General features: G+C 36.9%; 1 protein-coding gene and 1 non-coding gene across 2 annotated transcripts in view; both read right to left on the bottom strand.

Moving 5' to 3' along the window:
• LOC140924352 (vam6/Vps39-like protein) overlaps positions 1–17,222 on the bottom strand; it is a 29,764-nt gene that overhangs the window by 6,368 nt on the left and 6,174 nt on the right. The window contains exons 5-21 of the mRNA XM_073374389.1: positions 15,545–15,639; positions 14,499–14,523; positions 13,137–13,192; positions 12,754–12,882; positions 11,646–11,826; positions 11,161–11,396; positions 10,122–10,251; positions 9,398–9,540; positions 7,853–7,940; positions 6,808–6,884; positions 5,932–6,073; positions 4,924–5,010; positions 4,243–4,316; positions 3,764–3,862; positions 3,300–3,417; positions 1,516–1,641; positions 146–248 (exon numbers count right to left, since the gene is read on the bottom strand). Of these exons, the coding sequence (XP_073230490.1) occupies positions 146–248; positions 1,516–1,641; positions 3,300–3,417; positions 3,764–3,862; positions 4,243–4,316; positions 4,924–5,010; positions 5,932–6,073; positions 6,808–6,884; positions 7,853–7,940; positions 9,398–9,540; positions 10,122–10,251; positions 11,161–11,396; positions 11,646–11,826; positions 12,754–12,882; positions 13,137–13,192; positions 14,499–14,523; positions 15,545–15,639 (1,909 nt within the window). The remainder of the gene's footprint in view (positions 1–145; positions 249–1,515; positions 1,642–3,299; positions 3,418–3,763; positions 3,863–4,242; positions 4,317–4,923; positions 5,011–5,931; positions 6,074–6,807; positions 6,885–7,852; positions 7,941–9,397; positions 9,541–10,121; positions 10,252–11,160; positions 11,397–11,645; positions 11,827–12,753; positions 12,883–13,136; positions 13,193–14,498; positions 14,524–15,544; positions 15,640–17,222) is intronic.
• Trnai-gau (transfer RNA isoleucine (anticodon GAU)) lies at positions 1,786–1,857 on the bottom strand. The gene has a single exon. It is a non-coding gene; the product is annotated as a tRNA-Ile (tRNA).

The raw sequence follows: 17,222 nt of genomic DNA on the forward strand, positions 1-17,222 counted from the left end.
TTCGCACATGTATTTCACTTGCATACGGGCTTCAGTAGAATAGGTCTGAATTACTCCTATTTCTTCTCTGTATTCTTATTCCACAATGAACAGGTCAAAATGTCCTAACGGCACAAAATGTCGTTGCATCTAGTAGAATACTTACTCTTCTGCTAGCTTAGCATCGTGTAAAACGTGAATATAAATGGCTAATGCTTCCTCGTGTCTTCCTACTCGACCCAGGAGAAGCGCTCGTTCATGATAGAAGGCTGCAAGAAAATACTAGAGTCCATAACACGAAATCCTTCAACGCTAAATGGGACAATACTGTTTCTTTCTAGCCTTGGTTATGTCATTTCTCAACTGCATGTAGACAAAACTAAATATACAACAGAGTGGTCACCGGTTCTCTTACTTAAAGTGAAGATCACCTCACAAACCGTTGCAAAAGTATTACTCAAGAACACAATTATACATAAGGAAAATACCGCTCTTTTGCCAAAAAAAAAAAAAAAAAAAAAAAAAAAAATGAGAAGTTTCTTCCACATCATAGTGAACAGTACAAGAATAGATACACATTTAATGATATAGAATTTCATCCATAGTCATAGTCACTTCACAAGACTCGATGTCTAAGACCGAACAGCCTGTGTACAGCCACCTCCTCCTCTCAAACAGAGAAGGGAGAGGCTGTGAGCCGTCTAAGACCAGATAAGGCAACTTAAGATTAAAGGGGCTGTATCACGGCAGTCCAGTTCATTTTGTTTAATTTTGCCAATTACTCGCCCTCAATCGCTATGGAACTTAAAGTAAGCAAAGAAAATGCACGTAAATGACAAAATCAGAGATCCGAGACAAACAAATATGTCCCCTGAGCATTATTTTTGAACTTGCAAGCAGCAGGGATCAACTTTGAAAAACTGTTAGGCTGAACAGTTTTCAAAAACCTAATTTCAATCCGTTTCAGTCTCCTTCAGTTTTGCCCATCCGTGGCATTTGTTGTTTCTGTTAAGTTAATTTAACCTTCCTTTAAAGTTTTAAGCGGTTATTTTTATGTTTCTCTTAATTTAACGGGCATTTTGTAATTTCCTAATTTGGCTGAATTTGTGACACAGCTCCTTTAAGTACGCAGTTCTGAAACCGATTTTTGTGTCCCCAAGAAACCCCTCGAATCGTGTTGTCCTTGTGTTTCCTGTTCTCACAAGGTTAACTCCAGCCGTGACACCAACCCAAAAAATCCTCAAGAACAAAGAGGATGAGCGAGCTTCGTTATACACCAATCACTGGCAACCACGGTGATACAAACAGCCCTACTCATTAAATCGACAATATCACCTGACAACCTACAGCACGCGGTCAAAACGTCGCGATCATTATCTTGGTGACAATCGTGAGACAAAGGATAAACAAAACCCTTTATACACATTAACCACGATAAACAACATTTTGACAAAGAGAATTTTGCAACAACGCCCGGCCTGATTCGGGACTCTGTTATCAAACTGGTAACAATGATCGACGAAATAGTTAACCTACTCTCAGGGAAGTGTGTAAGTAGATGCTGAGCTTGGTAGTGTTTTGATGTTTCCAGGAGGAAAAGAAGTCTTCCTCTTAATTCACCCAGTTCACCTGGTTCACTGCCAGGAGGAAAAGGCTCGTCACCTGAAAACAAGTAAAACTCTTATTGTTAATGATATATGAAATAAATCATATATGAACTGCGGAAATGACATGGAAATGAAATGATCGTCGCAGTGAACGCAATTTATGCAATTGAGTAAAGAAGCCTGAAAAAAAAAAAAATCAGGACTTCAACGGGGTTTGAACCCGTGACCTCGCGATATCGGTGCGATGCTCTACCAACTGAGCTATGAAACCACTGACTCATTTCTTTCACGGGAACATATGAACCCACAACTGACCTCCTCCCAACGTCAGTGGCTTCATAGCTCAGTTGGTAGAGCATCGCACCGGTATCGCGAGGTCACGGGTTCAAACCCCGTTGATGTCCTGAATTTTTTTCACGCTTATTTACGCAATTGCATAAATTGCGTTCACTACGACGATCATTTCTTCATTTCCAAAACTCTTATTTACGCCAAGAAACAAACCTAAGATTCTGATTAAGGTTCCGGGTACCTACCCACCTACCCGTCCCCTAACCCAACAGTTTGCTATTAGCGAGAAGTTAGTGCCAACGTTAGGTTACGGGAGGAAGTTTCCGAAAATTGTAAACTGATCCACAAACTTGGCATTTGTTTTGTGTACACACTGGAACCTCCTCTTATGCTTACAGACAGTTGACTTGGGTCCCAAACATCACACTAATTCATGAACTATAAACAGGACACTTCTGTAATGCGGACATTTGGCATGGTTCCTTTAGTGCCTGTATTAAGGAAGTTTCACTTCACGGAACATTTAATAACCCCATCAAGTATTAAACACCCTTCTACTTTCTTGACCGGTGACTTGGTACAGGATAGATCGGATTCCTGAATGGTGCGGAAATTTAGAGGGTAGGTGATTGCTGATTTTGGAGCAAAACATTAACTGATATAGCTCAGATTGACTAAGCAACGAAAGCACACTTTCCTCAAAAGAAATCTGACGCTGTCTCTTCAGTCAAAAACACTTTCGTGTACAATGATGCAAATGAAGTAAGCCCTTTGATATATTCGGAAATTTCACGTTTGTACTCGGTGCATGAAACGCTCGAAAATGTGACGACTTGTGTTCACCTTACTAGTTGGCTTGACAAACCAAACCATGTGTAAGTCACTTGCCATTCAGGACTTGGAATTCACGGTCTACCTGTTCTGGTATTAACCTTGCCGGTTCTTAGGCAAAAACGCATAGGTTTACAACCTATATTGGGTCTACCTCAGTCTCCTCTGTACTATGGTTACGCGCTACACGTCAACGCCCTCCAAACGTAAAAATCTCTGTGTTGAAGATTCGAGGATGAGGACGACTACGACTACGACTACGAGATTTTCTCAATACTAAGTAGTGCACGCGCGTGAGCCAGCACCATTTTGGCGGGAAAACGTGATAGCCGTCGTCATTCTACAACGGGTTTTAGCGAGAATGTCGTAGTGACGGGAACAAGTTATCAAATCTAAGACGTTTTATCATTTTGCTATCGGGAGAGGGCTTAACCTCCTTCAGTATAAATAACCCTACTAACTTTTTTGGTGAAAAAAAGTAAAATGAAGCTTTTGGAGTGCCTTTTTTTTTAGAACGCGCAAACTTTAAGTTGACTCTCGTACTTGTACTTGTTCTCCTCCTCAAATCTCTATTAATACAGTGATACAAACCTTCAGGTAATGAATCTAAGTACTCCCTCATCAGAACTTGCACCCTCTCACGGTAACAGTTGATAAGCTTGTTGTGAAATTCAGGCTTTGATTCATTCCAGATAAAAATTATATGTTCCTAAAACCATTAAAAAAGATTAAAGACTATTAATGCAAGATTCAATTTGGTCCTTGGTTTACTATCTTCCTTTTGTTTCACATTTATTAAGATTCATCGACATACACAGAACAGAAAGAGCTGAACTAAGGATAAAATTAACTTTCAGCAGCTGTTAATCTTTCAGTACATTTTCCTTTACCTGACATAAGGACGAGGGAAAACAGCCCTGTAAGGAGGAATAATTTGACGATGCTGATGTCCTAATATTTATTTTGTTCACATAAAAGGTGCATTTTTGACCCCGCTTGATACGGGCACCTTCGATGGGATTTGACTGTAGCTTCTAGGAAGCAAGACTACTTACCAAGTATCTAATAGTCAACTGTTTAGCATTCTGTTCTATGTGAGCCAGCACTTTGTCCCGAGGAAGTCCTTCTACTTCTGGTAAATCCTCTGTAAATATCTGACAGACAAAACACGAGGTTCAAGGATTCCTTTAATATTTCCTTCCACTACTAAACTGCAGCCATTTAAAAGTACCGTGGAACCCTGCTTTATACGGACACTTTCTATGGCCCCCTCAGTGTCCGTAATGGCGGCGTTTGATTGTAAAACCCAAATGTTGCAAACATTTTCTGATGCCAATACATTCATTCTTGAATTAAAGTTCCTTCAAATACTGTTCTTTGGATGTTTAATACGACTAAGAAGTTATGCAAGATGTTACTAGTCAGCCCCTCTTGGGGTGTGTGTTTGGGAGGGGGGTGTGTGTGTGTCTGCTGCTCTGGATTTTGTCCAAGTTTGCCACTGAAAACAAGAAAACATGCTCAAATCAACCCTTACCTTCAAACCATCATCAGGATGAGCTTTCAATACCCACACGGAAAAATCAAAAATAAGTTTTAAATGTTCATGACCTGAAAGAAATAACAACAAAAGAAAACACCAGTTGGCAATGAATCATTGAATTACCAGGGCTGTCTCCAAGGCCAGACTAAATCAATCGCTAGGACACTTGACTGCAGAGTAGGAGGTCACGCGTTTGATCCCCGGGGCCGGACCAATATTCAGGGTCTTTAAATCACTTGGAAATGAAGGTATTGCCTTTGCCCTACAAACAGCTAGACCTTCGCGTGCTTCGTATGACGACGTAAAATGGCGGTCCCGTCTCCAATAGAACACTTGGTTACAGTGGCCTCAAGTAATACTTCAGTTAAATACTTTAGTGCTAAATTATGAATGTAATGACTCTCGAATTAAGTGTGTGAGTGTGTGCGTGTTTTTATTGTTATTTTTTCACTTTGATTTCAAGTTGCTTGGTATAATGCCATTAGCAGAGTGTTCATTAGGCATCGGAGATCTACATAGAATTCTCCGGCTAGCGTTCGATAGCTTATGACTACTATTTATTAAGACGTGGAGCCTCTTTGCTTTCTCCCTGCTGCTACCAGAATTCTTAATGAAAACCCTGCATTAGTTGGCAGGGAAATGAATAGCACGGAATTTCTTTAATTTTTGTTTTACCTAAATGCTGCAGGTATTGAACTGTTCTCTGATGACCTCTCAGCTGACTGCTGGATTTTTGAGCTTGCCTTAACAAAAGATCCAGTGCTAAAACATAAAACACCAGTTATGTAGAACGATGCTGAGAAACAAAATAATTATGATAGAAAAAAATATCTTCCTATCCTTGACTCATGGCCAACAACACTGTGATGATGATGGCGAGCAAGAATGGTGCAGTGGTGATTGCGCATGTCCGCTCCCATCAATCATGTGGCCAGACTTAAGTGGCCAGACCAGGTTCAATTCCCAGAAGCCGCACCATATGTGGGTTGTGTTTGTTGTTTGATTCTCGCCATTGTTCTGAGAGGCTTTACTGTGGGTACTCCAGTTAAACCCTCCCCTCAAAAAGCAGGCGTGTGTGGCCGAGCGGTTAACACCACGAGCTCCGGAGGTCCGGGGTTGACGCCTCGCCCGTCGCGTTGTATTTTTAGACAATTAATTTTACTCCACTTTGTCTCTCTTCACCCAGGTGTATAAATGGGTACTGGCGACCTATTGCTGGGGGTAACCCTGCGATGGACTAGTATCCCGTTCAGGGAGGAGTAGCAACGCTAATACGCAGGCTTCGTGCTAAGGAACCAGGATAACATCCGACCGTTTGGGCCTTTGGCTCGTGTACGGCTTTACCTTTTTGTACTAAAAAACCAACACTTCCAAATTTAAATTCCGTCAAGAATGACAAAGAATGTGCTGCCTCTGAGTCATAATTAATGTTTTGTTTTGTTTTGTTTTTTTTTTTTGGCAAAAGAAGCCGCCATGTTTTTTGCCCTTCTTTCACAAAGCCATGAAAAAAAGAAAACGAAGAAATATCTTTGGCTTAAATAAAAGACCATTTGCAAAAAATCAGCAATTTACGCGAAATGAAAAAAAAAAAATCCAAAAGCATCACTTAGGGGATTATTTCAGTAGCCTCTACATTATTCTAGTTGCAGAGTCCAGTACCCCCACACCAGAGTCAGAGGATACCTTTCTTGTGAAGACCTTTTGTCTGGTAAAGAATCACCAATTCATTATACTTTTTGCTTTTCATTAGAACTCTTTCACACTCTTCAACATGACAGTAGTTTTCCTTCAGTCTCAGTAGCGGAGCAACAAGAGCATCATTTGTCTGCAGCAAAACAATCAACAAAGCCTACTGAAAACCTACAGGTATAGGAATGCAGCAAATAAAATTACATACCGAGTATTCACCACACTCATATAAATAATACAGCATGAAAACGCTGTGTTCAATGTCTACATAATCATAGCACCAGTTAATCATGTGACCTCTTAACAAAAACATGTAGATAGAGAATGCTCAATTAGCAAGGAACCCAATTTGCAGACCAATGCAGCATGATGCATGATGAGTGAGCTCAGGTTATAAGCATCGATAAGGTTAAGGTTTAAGACTTTGTACGAGAGTGACAAAGCCTTGCCACCCAAGTAAATTTTATATCGTTAAAGAAACGGATGTCGTATTACTCTGAGAAAAAGCAAAGCAATTAAAAATATATAATCACAACAAGGAGGCAAGATATGAGGCCTGTAACATGGAAAGGAGAGATTTCTTAAGACAGTTTGAAAATTTCAAAATTTAAAAGACTGCACCATTTAATTGTTGCGCAGCATGGGGGAAACTACCGACAGGAAAAGGCGGTAAAAATGTTTAGGGCCATGCAGGAAATAAGATTTCTTAGGCTGTGAAGAATAATTTGTAAAAAGACCACTGCGAGGTGATATTTTGCGAAGACCAGGCATGAGGAGTAAAGAAGATGAAGCGATGATTAGGAACGAGGGAAGATTTTGAAAACAACAAGAAATGGAAAGTTTTAAGCCTCTTGCTTTCTTTTCACTAACCTGAAGGTAGCATTTTAGAAGTGTAGTGTCAATAATCTGCCTTCTGTGCATGATGTTCTTCTGAGTTTTTATATCAGCTGAAGATAAAATGAAACTAAAATAACCACATGACAGCCTACAGAAGCAACAAACATACATCTTAAGAACAGATAAGATACAACTACACAGTAGTTTCAAAAAGGCTCAAGATACTGTCTACATCTTAGGACAAAACAGATGTTTATTAGTCAGGCAGAACTGACATGTTTCATCACTTTCTCCCCTGTGATTAACATAAGTTGCACTGATTCTAAGATCGTGTTCAAAATTACTTTTGCCTCTGAGAAGCATTCAAGTAAGAAAAAAGGTTTTGGGGCCGGAAAACGTTTCCAAACCATTTTTTGTAATCATGATAATTATACAGACTTATATACTTCTTTAAGGCTTCATAAACTATATGCTTGGTTATTGTTATCTATTGTCCACGACTTTAATTTTCATTCACTTTCACTCCTTTTTCTTTTCTTTTTTTTTTTCTCTCCCTCTCTTTAGTTTATTTAGTTTTGTGCGTATTTATTCTAGATCTTTTACTTACAAGAACTTACTTTATTCTTGATTAAATTAGTGTAGTTAATTTAATTACTGTGTATGTAAATATTCATAGGAACTAGGGGCCAACAAGATAACATTAGTTTACTTGGCCTCTAGACACCAAAAATTATATTCTAACCACTAATAGTAAGCAGGAATAGTTAAAAGAAGAAAATTTATCAGGAAATGTCATATGTGAAAGGAGTGACAAAAAGTGCTCTCCAAAAAAATTTTTTGGCCCTTCAGGCCTCAGTTCGGTCTAAAAATGAGGGGGGGGGGGGGGGGGGGGGCCTTCCCTGGATCCTCCACTGCTGGCAAGCTCCAGCATTAACGTAAAAACTGCAATTTTTAAATAATGTATGCCGCTAATCTAATGTGAAATCATGCACAATAAGGATGCTTAATGCAATTGCAAGAAATAATGTTATTTTGTGGATCTGGTAAGTTACTAGCCTAGCAATAATTTTTTTATTACCTTCACTACTTTTCTCAGCAGTATCTTTGCTTCTTCCTTTCATCAAACTTTCAGCCTTGTCAAGTCTTTTTATCAGATCATTTCTTTTCTGAGGAGAAAGTTACAAAAAAACTTGAATAGACTGTGGGAATTATATCATTTAGGAGAATATTATCACTACATTTTGTAACATCCATTACAAGTATCAAAATTTCTCTCGTGTATTGTGCCTTTCATGCCCCCTGGGGTGGGGGGGGGGGGGGGCGGGGGTACTAGACCGATATTTGGGTATAGGTGAGCTGCTAAGGGTTTAAAAACCTAACCCTGTTTAGGACAAAAAAAATCCTAAAAATTAATACATGCCCTGTTTAGGACAACACCCTCAATTCTATTTCACTGTTTAGGCCGTAGAACAAAACGCATGCAGTCTTGTTTTAAAGCCATTTATTGGCAATTGAAATGGAGCAAATTCACGTTACAGTCATTGCTTTTGTATACTTCGAGTAGAAACAAATTCCATCAAGCAAATCAAATTTATCATTGTTCAAATACCCTGTTTATAATCAGGACAGACACACAAAAGTTTACCCTGTTTAGGACAAACTCATGCCAAATTATATACCCTGTTTTAGGACAAAGAAGACAAAGACCATACCCCTGTCCAGCAGCACATCCCCGCATAGTCCATATAAGGGAGTACACCCCTGGGCTTTCATGGCTACATCAATAGAGGTACTCTTTGGTTTACAAGTTAACTTGACAGACTCATTACAATTGTGGCTATTTCTATGAGCATTATTAAACTGTGCTTGGTCTTTTTTAAATTAATGTTGCAACTGTACAGTAATGAAGTTGTTAATGGTATCATACTCTCCTAAATCTGACAGAAGATTAACCGACTTACCGGTAACAAGTGAAGGCATAAAAATTTGGCAACACCCTCTGAACCCAACAAGGAACAAAATGATACTGCAGTCTATCTATTAATTATTTTTTCCATCATTCTCCCTAATGCTTAGTCTGCTACAAAGAGTGTTGCATGACAACACTAAGAGCAACTGTGTAGCAGACTACCTAATGCTATACATCCCTCAATATAATTATTTGAAACTAGGATGGTGGCTTGTTATCGTACGCACTAAATCATGACCATCTTACTTTAAGTATGGGATGATCTGAGTCTTATGAGAAAAAAGGCGACAGTAAACAGTCTATGAGATTAAAGCATATTAAAGCATATGAGGTAAAGATAATAACAATGTGAGTGCTAGTTTTACAACTACTGGTATTTAATTTACCTTAACCCTTTACGCCCCAATATCCACATACAAATTCTCTGCACTGATCTTTATACATTAAGAATTTGATAAACAATCAAAGCATTTTCTCTCTGGTCAACCATTTTGTTCATTCTCCTAACCTTTTCTCTTGATCGTGTACTGTATTGTTAGAAAATTAATATTGATCTTGGTCAATTTTGAGATGTAACGGGTTAATGTAATAAAAATTATTATTAAAAGAGTATCCTCAAGAGCTGACTTTGTCTCTTATTTACCGAGTTCTCACCTGAGTGAGATACTCCACAAGTGCTAGACAGCCTTTCTCTAGTTCCCCCGGTGTTAGCGGCGGGGGAGGTGCTGGGTATTCAAGTTGTTTACGAAATTCACTTGGAAGGAGATCCGGAAAAAGTCCAATCACGTGAGTAGGATCTGTAGCAAAGAAATCAACATGGAGGAGATGTTAACAAAATTGAATATATCACAATGTATTTACAGTAAATTAGTGCTAAATTAATAGAAACCACAATGTAACAGTAATTATTATACTCTCAACCTGATGTAAGTAGTAAATATTCTTGCTAGAATTTGAATTTATTATTCACTCCAGATCAAGGGAATCTTACATGATCCTATTCAGTGTAATGAAAATTGGATATAATATAATAATATAATATTTTTTATTTATTAGGTGCAAAATAGCATTCAAATATATGATCTAATGCAAAATTGGACAATAATTTAATTGGAAATACCAACAAACAAACCCTTCAAAAGAAATACAGCATATGTAGAGTAAAATTCAATCATTCTAAACTATTCATCATGGCTGCCTTGAAAGAGGCACTTACATGCACAGTTCAGAAATCTGTCTCAATATCAAAACTTCCTTTTACCCCTTTATTACACCTGTACCCTCTATCTCCAATGTCTACCACCCTAGCATTGTACAACTTACAATATTGCTTCTGACAGATAATGAGAACATCAATCAATCAGTTTTATTTACTAACCTGTTTCCAACTGGGCAAAGAGTTGTAAAGAGTCATCAAATCGCTTCTGACAGAACATATCAAAGGCAAACAGGTTCTGAATACTCTCTTTACGTTTTGCTTTCTCTTCCTCAGGTTCAACAACCATATCCTGTTCAGAAAACAAACGATGCATTGATCTTTATGCTACCAGAAGCAAATGATATCAAATTCATTTAACAAAATACGAACTTTCATTTTCCGTCAATTTTTCACTTTTAATGTCAGATTAGGAAAGGTTTACATTTTCAATAGAAGGGAGGGTAGGGTCAACGCTTTACAGAGTGGGGAAATCCAAAAACTAGCAACATAAGCAAAGGTTAAACTTTCTCATTTGAAGAGGGAGAATCCAGCCTTTTTAAATATGTAAAAGGTTGGTTAATATATCAAGGAGAAATCAACAATTTAGAGAAAATGCAAGGGCTTTCTTTCCCCAGGGACAAAGCGAGCTGTCTGTAATAATGAGTTGTCCATATTAAGAGGGTGTCTGTAAAGTGGGCCAGGTTTGACTGTAATATTCAATATTCTAGACGGCATTTTTAGAGCAGTTTAATACATCATCCTATATCTCAAATATAATTTGTTGTCTTTTTTTAAAGTTCAAACAACGAGGAACAGGTAGGTGTTTTGGGTACAAAACTGTTATTTAGGTCACAAGGTTTTGATTTTCAGTTTAAATCGTGAACACACATGATCACATTACTTTCTGTTGTTTACACTTCAGAGTTATATTAAAGAACAAATCAAGTTCAAACTCTGAAGTGATTAGACTGAAAAAACTGGTATAAGTTAATGTACACTTCCCTGGAAAAGAATTCCGATACCCTAGATCTCAGTCAAAAACTCTTTTTAAATCTTTTAGTATTTTTCACAAACAAAAGTTTGCCTTGCTCGCAATTTTTTGTGAGAAGATTAATTATTATTGCCATCGGGGGGAGTGACACACTCAAGATGTAATGATGAGGGCTTAAACATTTTGTGACAACAACAAAAGATAGTTTAAAAAGCATTGTTTACTTACTGCCAACATAAGAGCAAGACTAAACTGCTTGTCCTGTAATAGCTGCTGTATCTGCATAGGTATGGAGACAGGAATAAGTCTCCAGACATGGCTTGTGGATGCCACATACATATGCTTGCCTTGAGTAATATACCTTGGTTTAGAAAGTTCAATGCTTTGAATGAGGGCACGTGGACTGATTGTTCGTATTTCAACATAGCGAGGAAGTAGACCAATGACATATGGCTCCACATAGTCTGAAAAAAAGTTTCAAAAGTATTCTGATTTGGAGCAATCACTTCCCAAACAAATCGGAAATCACACACAACTTGAAGAGAAATACAAATTGTACCACCATGACAAAATTTTCATGGTCTACACTCTCTTTTCCACCATAGTGTTTGCCTCTAAAACCAATCAGTGTGCAAGAAATTGCTCAGTTATTGTAAAATGTGTATTAAACAGCCCTTACCATTGAATTATAACATTACCAGATCTTATCTTACCTAATGCTGTTGGTGTGTCTGACCAAGTCAATGTTTGTTTCTGTGTTTTTTTCCCCTCGCTGTCAGTAATGATACTCATGTCATCACGACATAAGATAAGTTCTCCACTTGGTAAAGTAGCAATTGTAGGTTCCAAATGTCGTCCAGTTGAAAACAGTTCAGTCTGCGCACCTGTGTTAGTCTACATGAAAAAATAAATGAATAAATAAAAAATGTGTTATAATTTTGCATACTTGAACTGCATAACCTTGAGGGTACCGTGGAATCCCGACAACTCAAACCTTCACTAACTCAAACCAAAGTCGATTTCCGCAGGATTTCCTTCACGACATACAATTAATGCAATTTTACCCTCAGTAATTTTGACCTTTGAAAGTAATTTTTGTTTTCCTATAAGGTTTGAGTTATCGGGAGTCAACCGTATATGTATATCCAAACATGCATGCAATAACTACAAAAAAAATACATAGAAAGCCACAACTTGTAAGTCTGAAAAAACTTGTATTTCTTATTTTAAAATGATACATGTAAAGTTGTGATATGAAGACACAATTATAAAGTAACCAGAAATAAAACCAAGGGGCACTTAACTGCACAACATTTTATTTTCCATTAAGTCTTCCTTAAACATAAAATTATTATATCAAATCCTCTTTCTCATAGGGGGGAAGGATAAGCTGTTAACTACTATCCCAAAACAGTTTTTTAAGTGGTATGGACAAATAACAAAACCCGCCTCACATTAAGAACAAAGATGTTTTAGAAAACCTAAACACAAGAAAGAGAACATCAAGAAGGAGTCTATCAGTTATTTTGTTGAAAAATTGTGAAAATTATAAACTTCAGCCAAAATTTACGTTCTTAACTTTTCAGTGAATGGAGAGTTCGATCAATACAATAAACATGTCAAAAACCAATGATTAATTTTTTTGCGTGATTTGTCACCCATGACATTAATAAGTAATCAAAATGGTAAACTCATGAAATTTGGGAGTAATTTCACTTGCGTTTTGTACAAATTCATTGACTGATAATAAGGACAAAAGCACATGAAATTATTCCCTAATTTCACGCATCACTATTAGATTACAAAGTCATACCATAATACCTTTATAAGTGAGTATTCTCTTTTGAAACCAACACAGAGCGATTCTTTTGTCCATACAACAGATCTGGCAACATCTGGTAAGAATAGGTCTTCACCTTCTTGAAACTCTCCATTTCTCCAGTTAAAAAGCTAGGAATTAACAAAATTGCATACGGTTTAATCATTGTCCAATAAATGTTTACAAAAGAACCCATGTCAAAACTGGTTAAAATTTCTTTTTGCTCAATATATAATAATTGTTAGGATATCTAGGAAATAAGACCCCTCATTTGATGGAACATACATTGTAATTAAGTGCCTGCACTACAGGTATCTGCTCTACAGGGATGTCCACAGTACAGTACACAATACCCTGTTGACATTACAAGAAATGTAACACTAACTTGTAACTTTCTTTTGACTGCTACACATAACTTCAATTCAAGAGGTGGAGAAGGATCTAAGAACAAAAGATGAGATCTTGATTATGCCAAGCTACCACAAAAAATGTTTAACTGGATCAACAACTCAAACAAACAATGAATTACCACTGATCACACAAGGAGATACACTGTGAGTGTCATCTGTGACCATGAACCCCTTTTGTAGACTAAATGTGAAGAAAAAAATGGCTTGCAGATTCTGAGTCTAGCTGCTATGCAAGCTCAACTAAAAAGAAGGGTAGTTTTGAAGGGCATTTGAATGTTTCCCCATGATAATTTGACAGTATCATGATTATTGATACCATTTATCATGCACTAACCTTTCTCCTAATTTTACAGCTTAGATAATACAAATTTAGTTTGGTTTAACCAGCCATTTCATCTTCAACAGGCCACAGTGAATTAGAAAATGGATATGTTTCCAGCTTTTCCAAAGAAAAGCCTCTGCACATGGTTGCCACAGGTGAGAAAATGGTCAGGGAAAAAATTCTTCCAGGTTGGGGAAAAGTCCGCAAATTTCACTTCGAATCAAGGAAAATTTTAGTCTTTGAAAGAAGTCAGGGAAAAGCGAAATTTTAGGAGCACATATTTATTCTTTTCCCTCTACTTTTATTGTTTTCTAACATTTAGAAATCTTTTGTACATTTAACAGACATGAATCATATTGTATTCAATTTGGTGGAATATCATTTATGAAATTGAACGACAAGTTGATGTTGGGTTTTCAAGAAAGTCAATACTTTTTACATGTTAAGTTAAGGAACTACAGACAAGAAAAACTGCGTATAGATGACCTTCACGTCTTATATAAGACAGAAACGCAGAGTAAGTACACAATGTTGGATTGCCGTTGCTATGGGCAACATTCACATGAAAACAAGTCAAGAGCAGAAATAAGATGAGAACCATTTATACGAGCTGTTTTCATCTTAGATTACACATGCTCGTATAAATGGTACAGTTCGCGTCTAATTTTCTGCGTATAAATGGCCTTAGTGTATGAATTCATGTACACTGCATACGACTTGCCAAAAGCATAAATGGAAGGGTGAAGAAGATGGCTGTGAGGGGAGAGTTGAGTCCATTATCAGGGCTTATTTGTGCAACTGTTCAGTTAGTCAGGGAAATTTTACATTTGTCAGGAAAAAAGTCAGGAATTTCAGAAACCTCTGGCTGAGCATGGCAACCATGCCCTGGAGGTTTGAATTTCAGAAAGTTAACCTAGTCTAAACACCACAAAAACTTGGTCCCCTCAAATACAAAAATGGGAACAAAACAACTTGTAGTCAAGAGAAGCTATGTAGCAACAAGAGAACAACATACCAAATACTGACGACTGTTTTCTCTCCTATTTAAATAAATAAAGAAATACAAATAATATGAATGACACTAAATAATGACTAAACGACTAATCAACTGATTACCCAGCGATTACTTATTGATTACTCATTGATTTCATTGATGTCATTGGATAGTCACGTCTCGTAGAATACAGTCAACTCTCATAAGCCAACACTGGTACTCTTGATGCTTAACAAAGTCCCTTACAATGAAGGGTGGTCAAGAAAAATCATGAAAATAGGGTCAAACAGAACTGATTAATGTAATTACATGATTAACAGTTTATATATTAACCTTACAAGTTAAAATTTAATAGTCAAATAGATGACTGGCAAATGAATAAAGTTTTACATAGTGTGGTGCTCAGAACTGTTAAACCTTTTTTACATAACATTTTGCATCAATGCAACAATGGCCATTTTCACACTAGAGACAGATTATCTGTCTCCGACAGGTTATCCATTGGATAATGTGTGTAAGACAAACAATCTGTCTTAATGTGAAAATGGAACTATTTTTATTTTGGACAAATAATGTCTGACTTTAACTATCTGTTTAATCAGTCAATTTTGACAGACTTTGAAGATGGATTATCCATCTTTGTGAAAATGGCTAATCCACTTTTTTATCCACAGATCTAATTATAGCCTTTTTTCCTAAGTCAACTGCTTTAATCTGTCTGCATGCTTGGTCACAACTTTTGTGCCATTCGACAATGGTTTTCTTACAATCACAGGTGATCATGGCTGGTGGTCGCTTACCAGAAACAGAAAACAAAAGAATATTTTAAATTTCTGGCCTAAAAAGTGGTCACAGTCATTTAAGAAATTTAGTAGTGCTCGCTTGTGAGAGAGGGTTTTTGAAACAGTATTTAACTGAGAAACAAAACAGTCATTTACAAAGTGGTTGCTTTACAGGAGGTGGCCGCTTACGCGAAGGGGTCACTTTGATTACATACCTTAATGATATATGTTCAACAACATCAAAGTTGGTCATTAAAATAATGTAATTATACAACCAAAACAAACCTTAATACTGACAGCAAAAACTGTGGCTCCTTTTGTTTTGTGCAAAGTAAACTTGAGAGCAAATGTTTCCAAGTTGTGAACACTTATCACAGCATCTGGAGACAAAAACAGTGTCAGTCAACTTTGGGATAAAGTGCAACGAAGAGTAGAAATTCACATTTCATGTATAACTGGGCAGTCTAAGCTGCAAAAAGGTAAGTCGGTGGTAGGCTATGTACATTTTTGAAAAATTTACCCTATGTTTCCATCTTCCTTCTTTTAGCATAACTCATGAAACATTCAGTGGCATGCATTTTATTGTGTGGGAGGGGACATTATTTCAATACGAATATATCGTTTTAGTAAATAATCAATCAATTATTGCTTGGTATTCAGCACGTTTTGAAGTAATTTATGATGTATTTTGACGCATGTTTTTATGTTTTGATGTATTCATTATCACAAACAAAAATAGCAAATTTCTACTTAAATTAGAGCCATCCCGATTTTTCAGTCCACATTGGGAAAAACAAATTGTTACAAAAAAATCAGGAGATTTGAACGTTGTAAAATTACACTGACACCCCAGCAGTTTTAGTTCAAAATTATTACCAACTTGAAAAATTTAAAAAACTGAGCAATTCAAGAAATAAGGATTCTACTGTATATCTGCATTTGTTTGAAAGGGACGAATTTGGTTCTGAATTACTGGACGGTATTCAGGCTTTAAGTACAGTGGCATGTCAAAGCTGATTGATGAGATGAATTCCTTATTAGACATTGAGTTTGAAATGAGAACAAAAAATTGGTTTTATCAACTAAGTTGACAAAGTAGATAAGACAACATAGGGGGATTATGATGCTGATGTTTTTAGTGCTGGCCCTTGATAAAGAGCATTAATCAGAAAAAATTGCAACCATTTTTCAAGGACTTTTCAAGGACCACCTGCTAGGAATATAATTTCCCAGATTCTACAAAAATGCACATGTATTCCCAGTCTATTCTATGACCTATGTGCTTTACCATCTTCTCTACATTTTTCAGTTCACTTGTCTTAAATTGATAGTTAATCAATATATAGATTTAGCCAGGGCTAACAGCGGAGCTCTCAATAATATTTACAGTTTACTCAAACAAAATAATATAAAATCTTGTAATGCTATTAAAGCAGCAAGGTCAACGCCGCAAAACGATGAAAAACAATAATAGGTCTAACTAGCAAAAAAAGCAACTTTGCACATGCAGCACACTTTTTTTGCACATTTCTCTGCCATTGTTTTGCACGACTACAACGTGAAATTTCCGGAAACTTCTTAGTTATACATTTTTTGGAGAAAATGTAATACGTGCTCTTGTTCACTTTTCTTCACTGCCACTCATTTTCACCTGCATTGGTGGCCGCTAGCATTTCTCATTTTGTCACCACTGCTACAGAGCTTTCATGTTGTTCTTCCAACAAAAAAATGTCTCCTTTGTTTTTTTTTCTCGTTGAGCTTCACCGGCCTGCTCTCTTTCTCTTGCTCTATATTCCAATTATTTGTGGACATGACAATTTATTAATCTAAGCTTAATACTATAGACAACACGGGTACAGAAACAATTTCCCCTTTCTGTTTTTATCTTTATTGACTCTTTAGTTGTCTCTGCTTTTCAAAATGTGGGTAGCTATGCGATTTCCCACCAAAATAACCTCAAGTT

Source organism: Porites lutea, chromosome 14, assembly GCF_958299795.1.
Source record: "Porites lutea chromosome 14, jaPorLute2.1, whole genome shotgun sequence".
Taxonomy (NCBI): Eukaryota; Metazoa; Cnidaria; class Anthozoa; order Scleractinia; family Poritidae; genus Porites; species Porites lutea.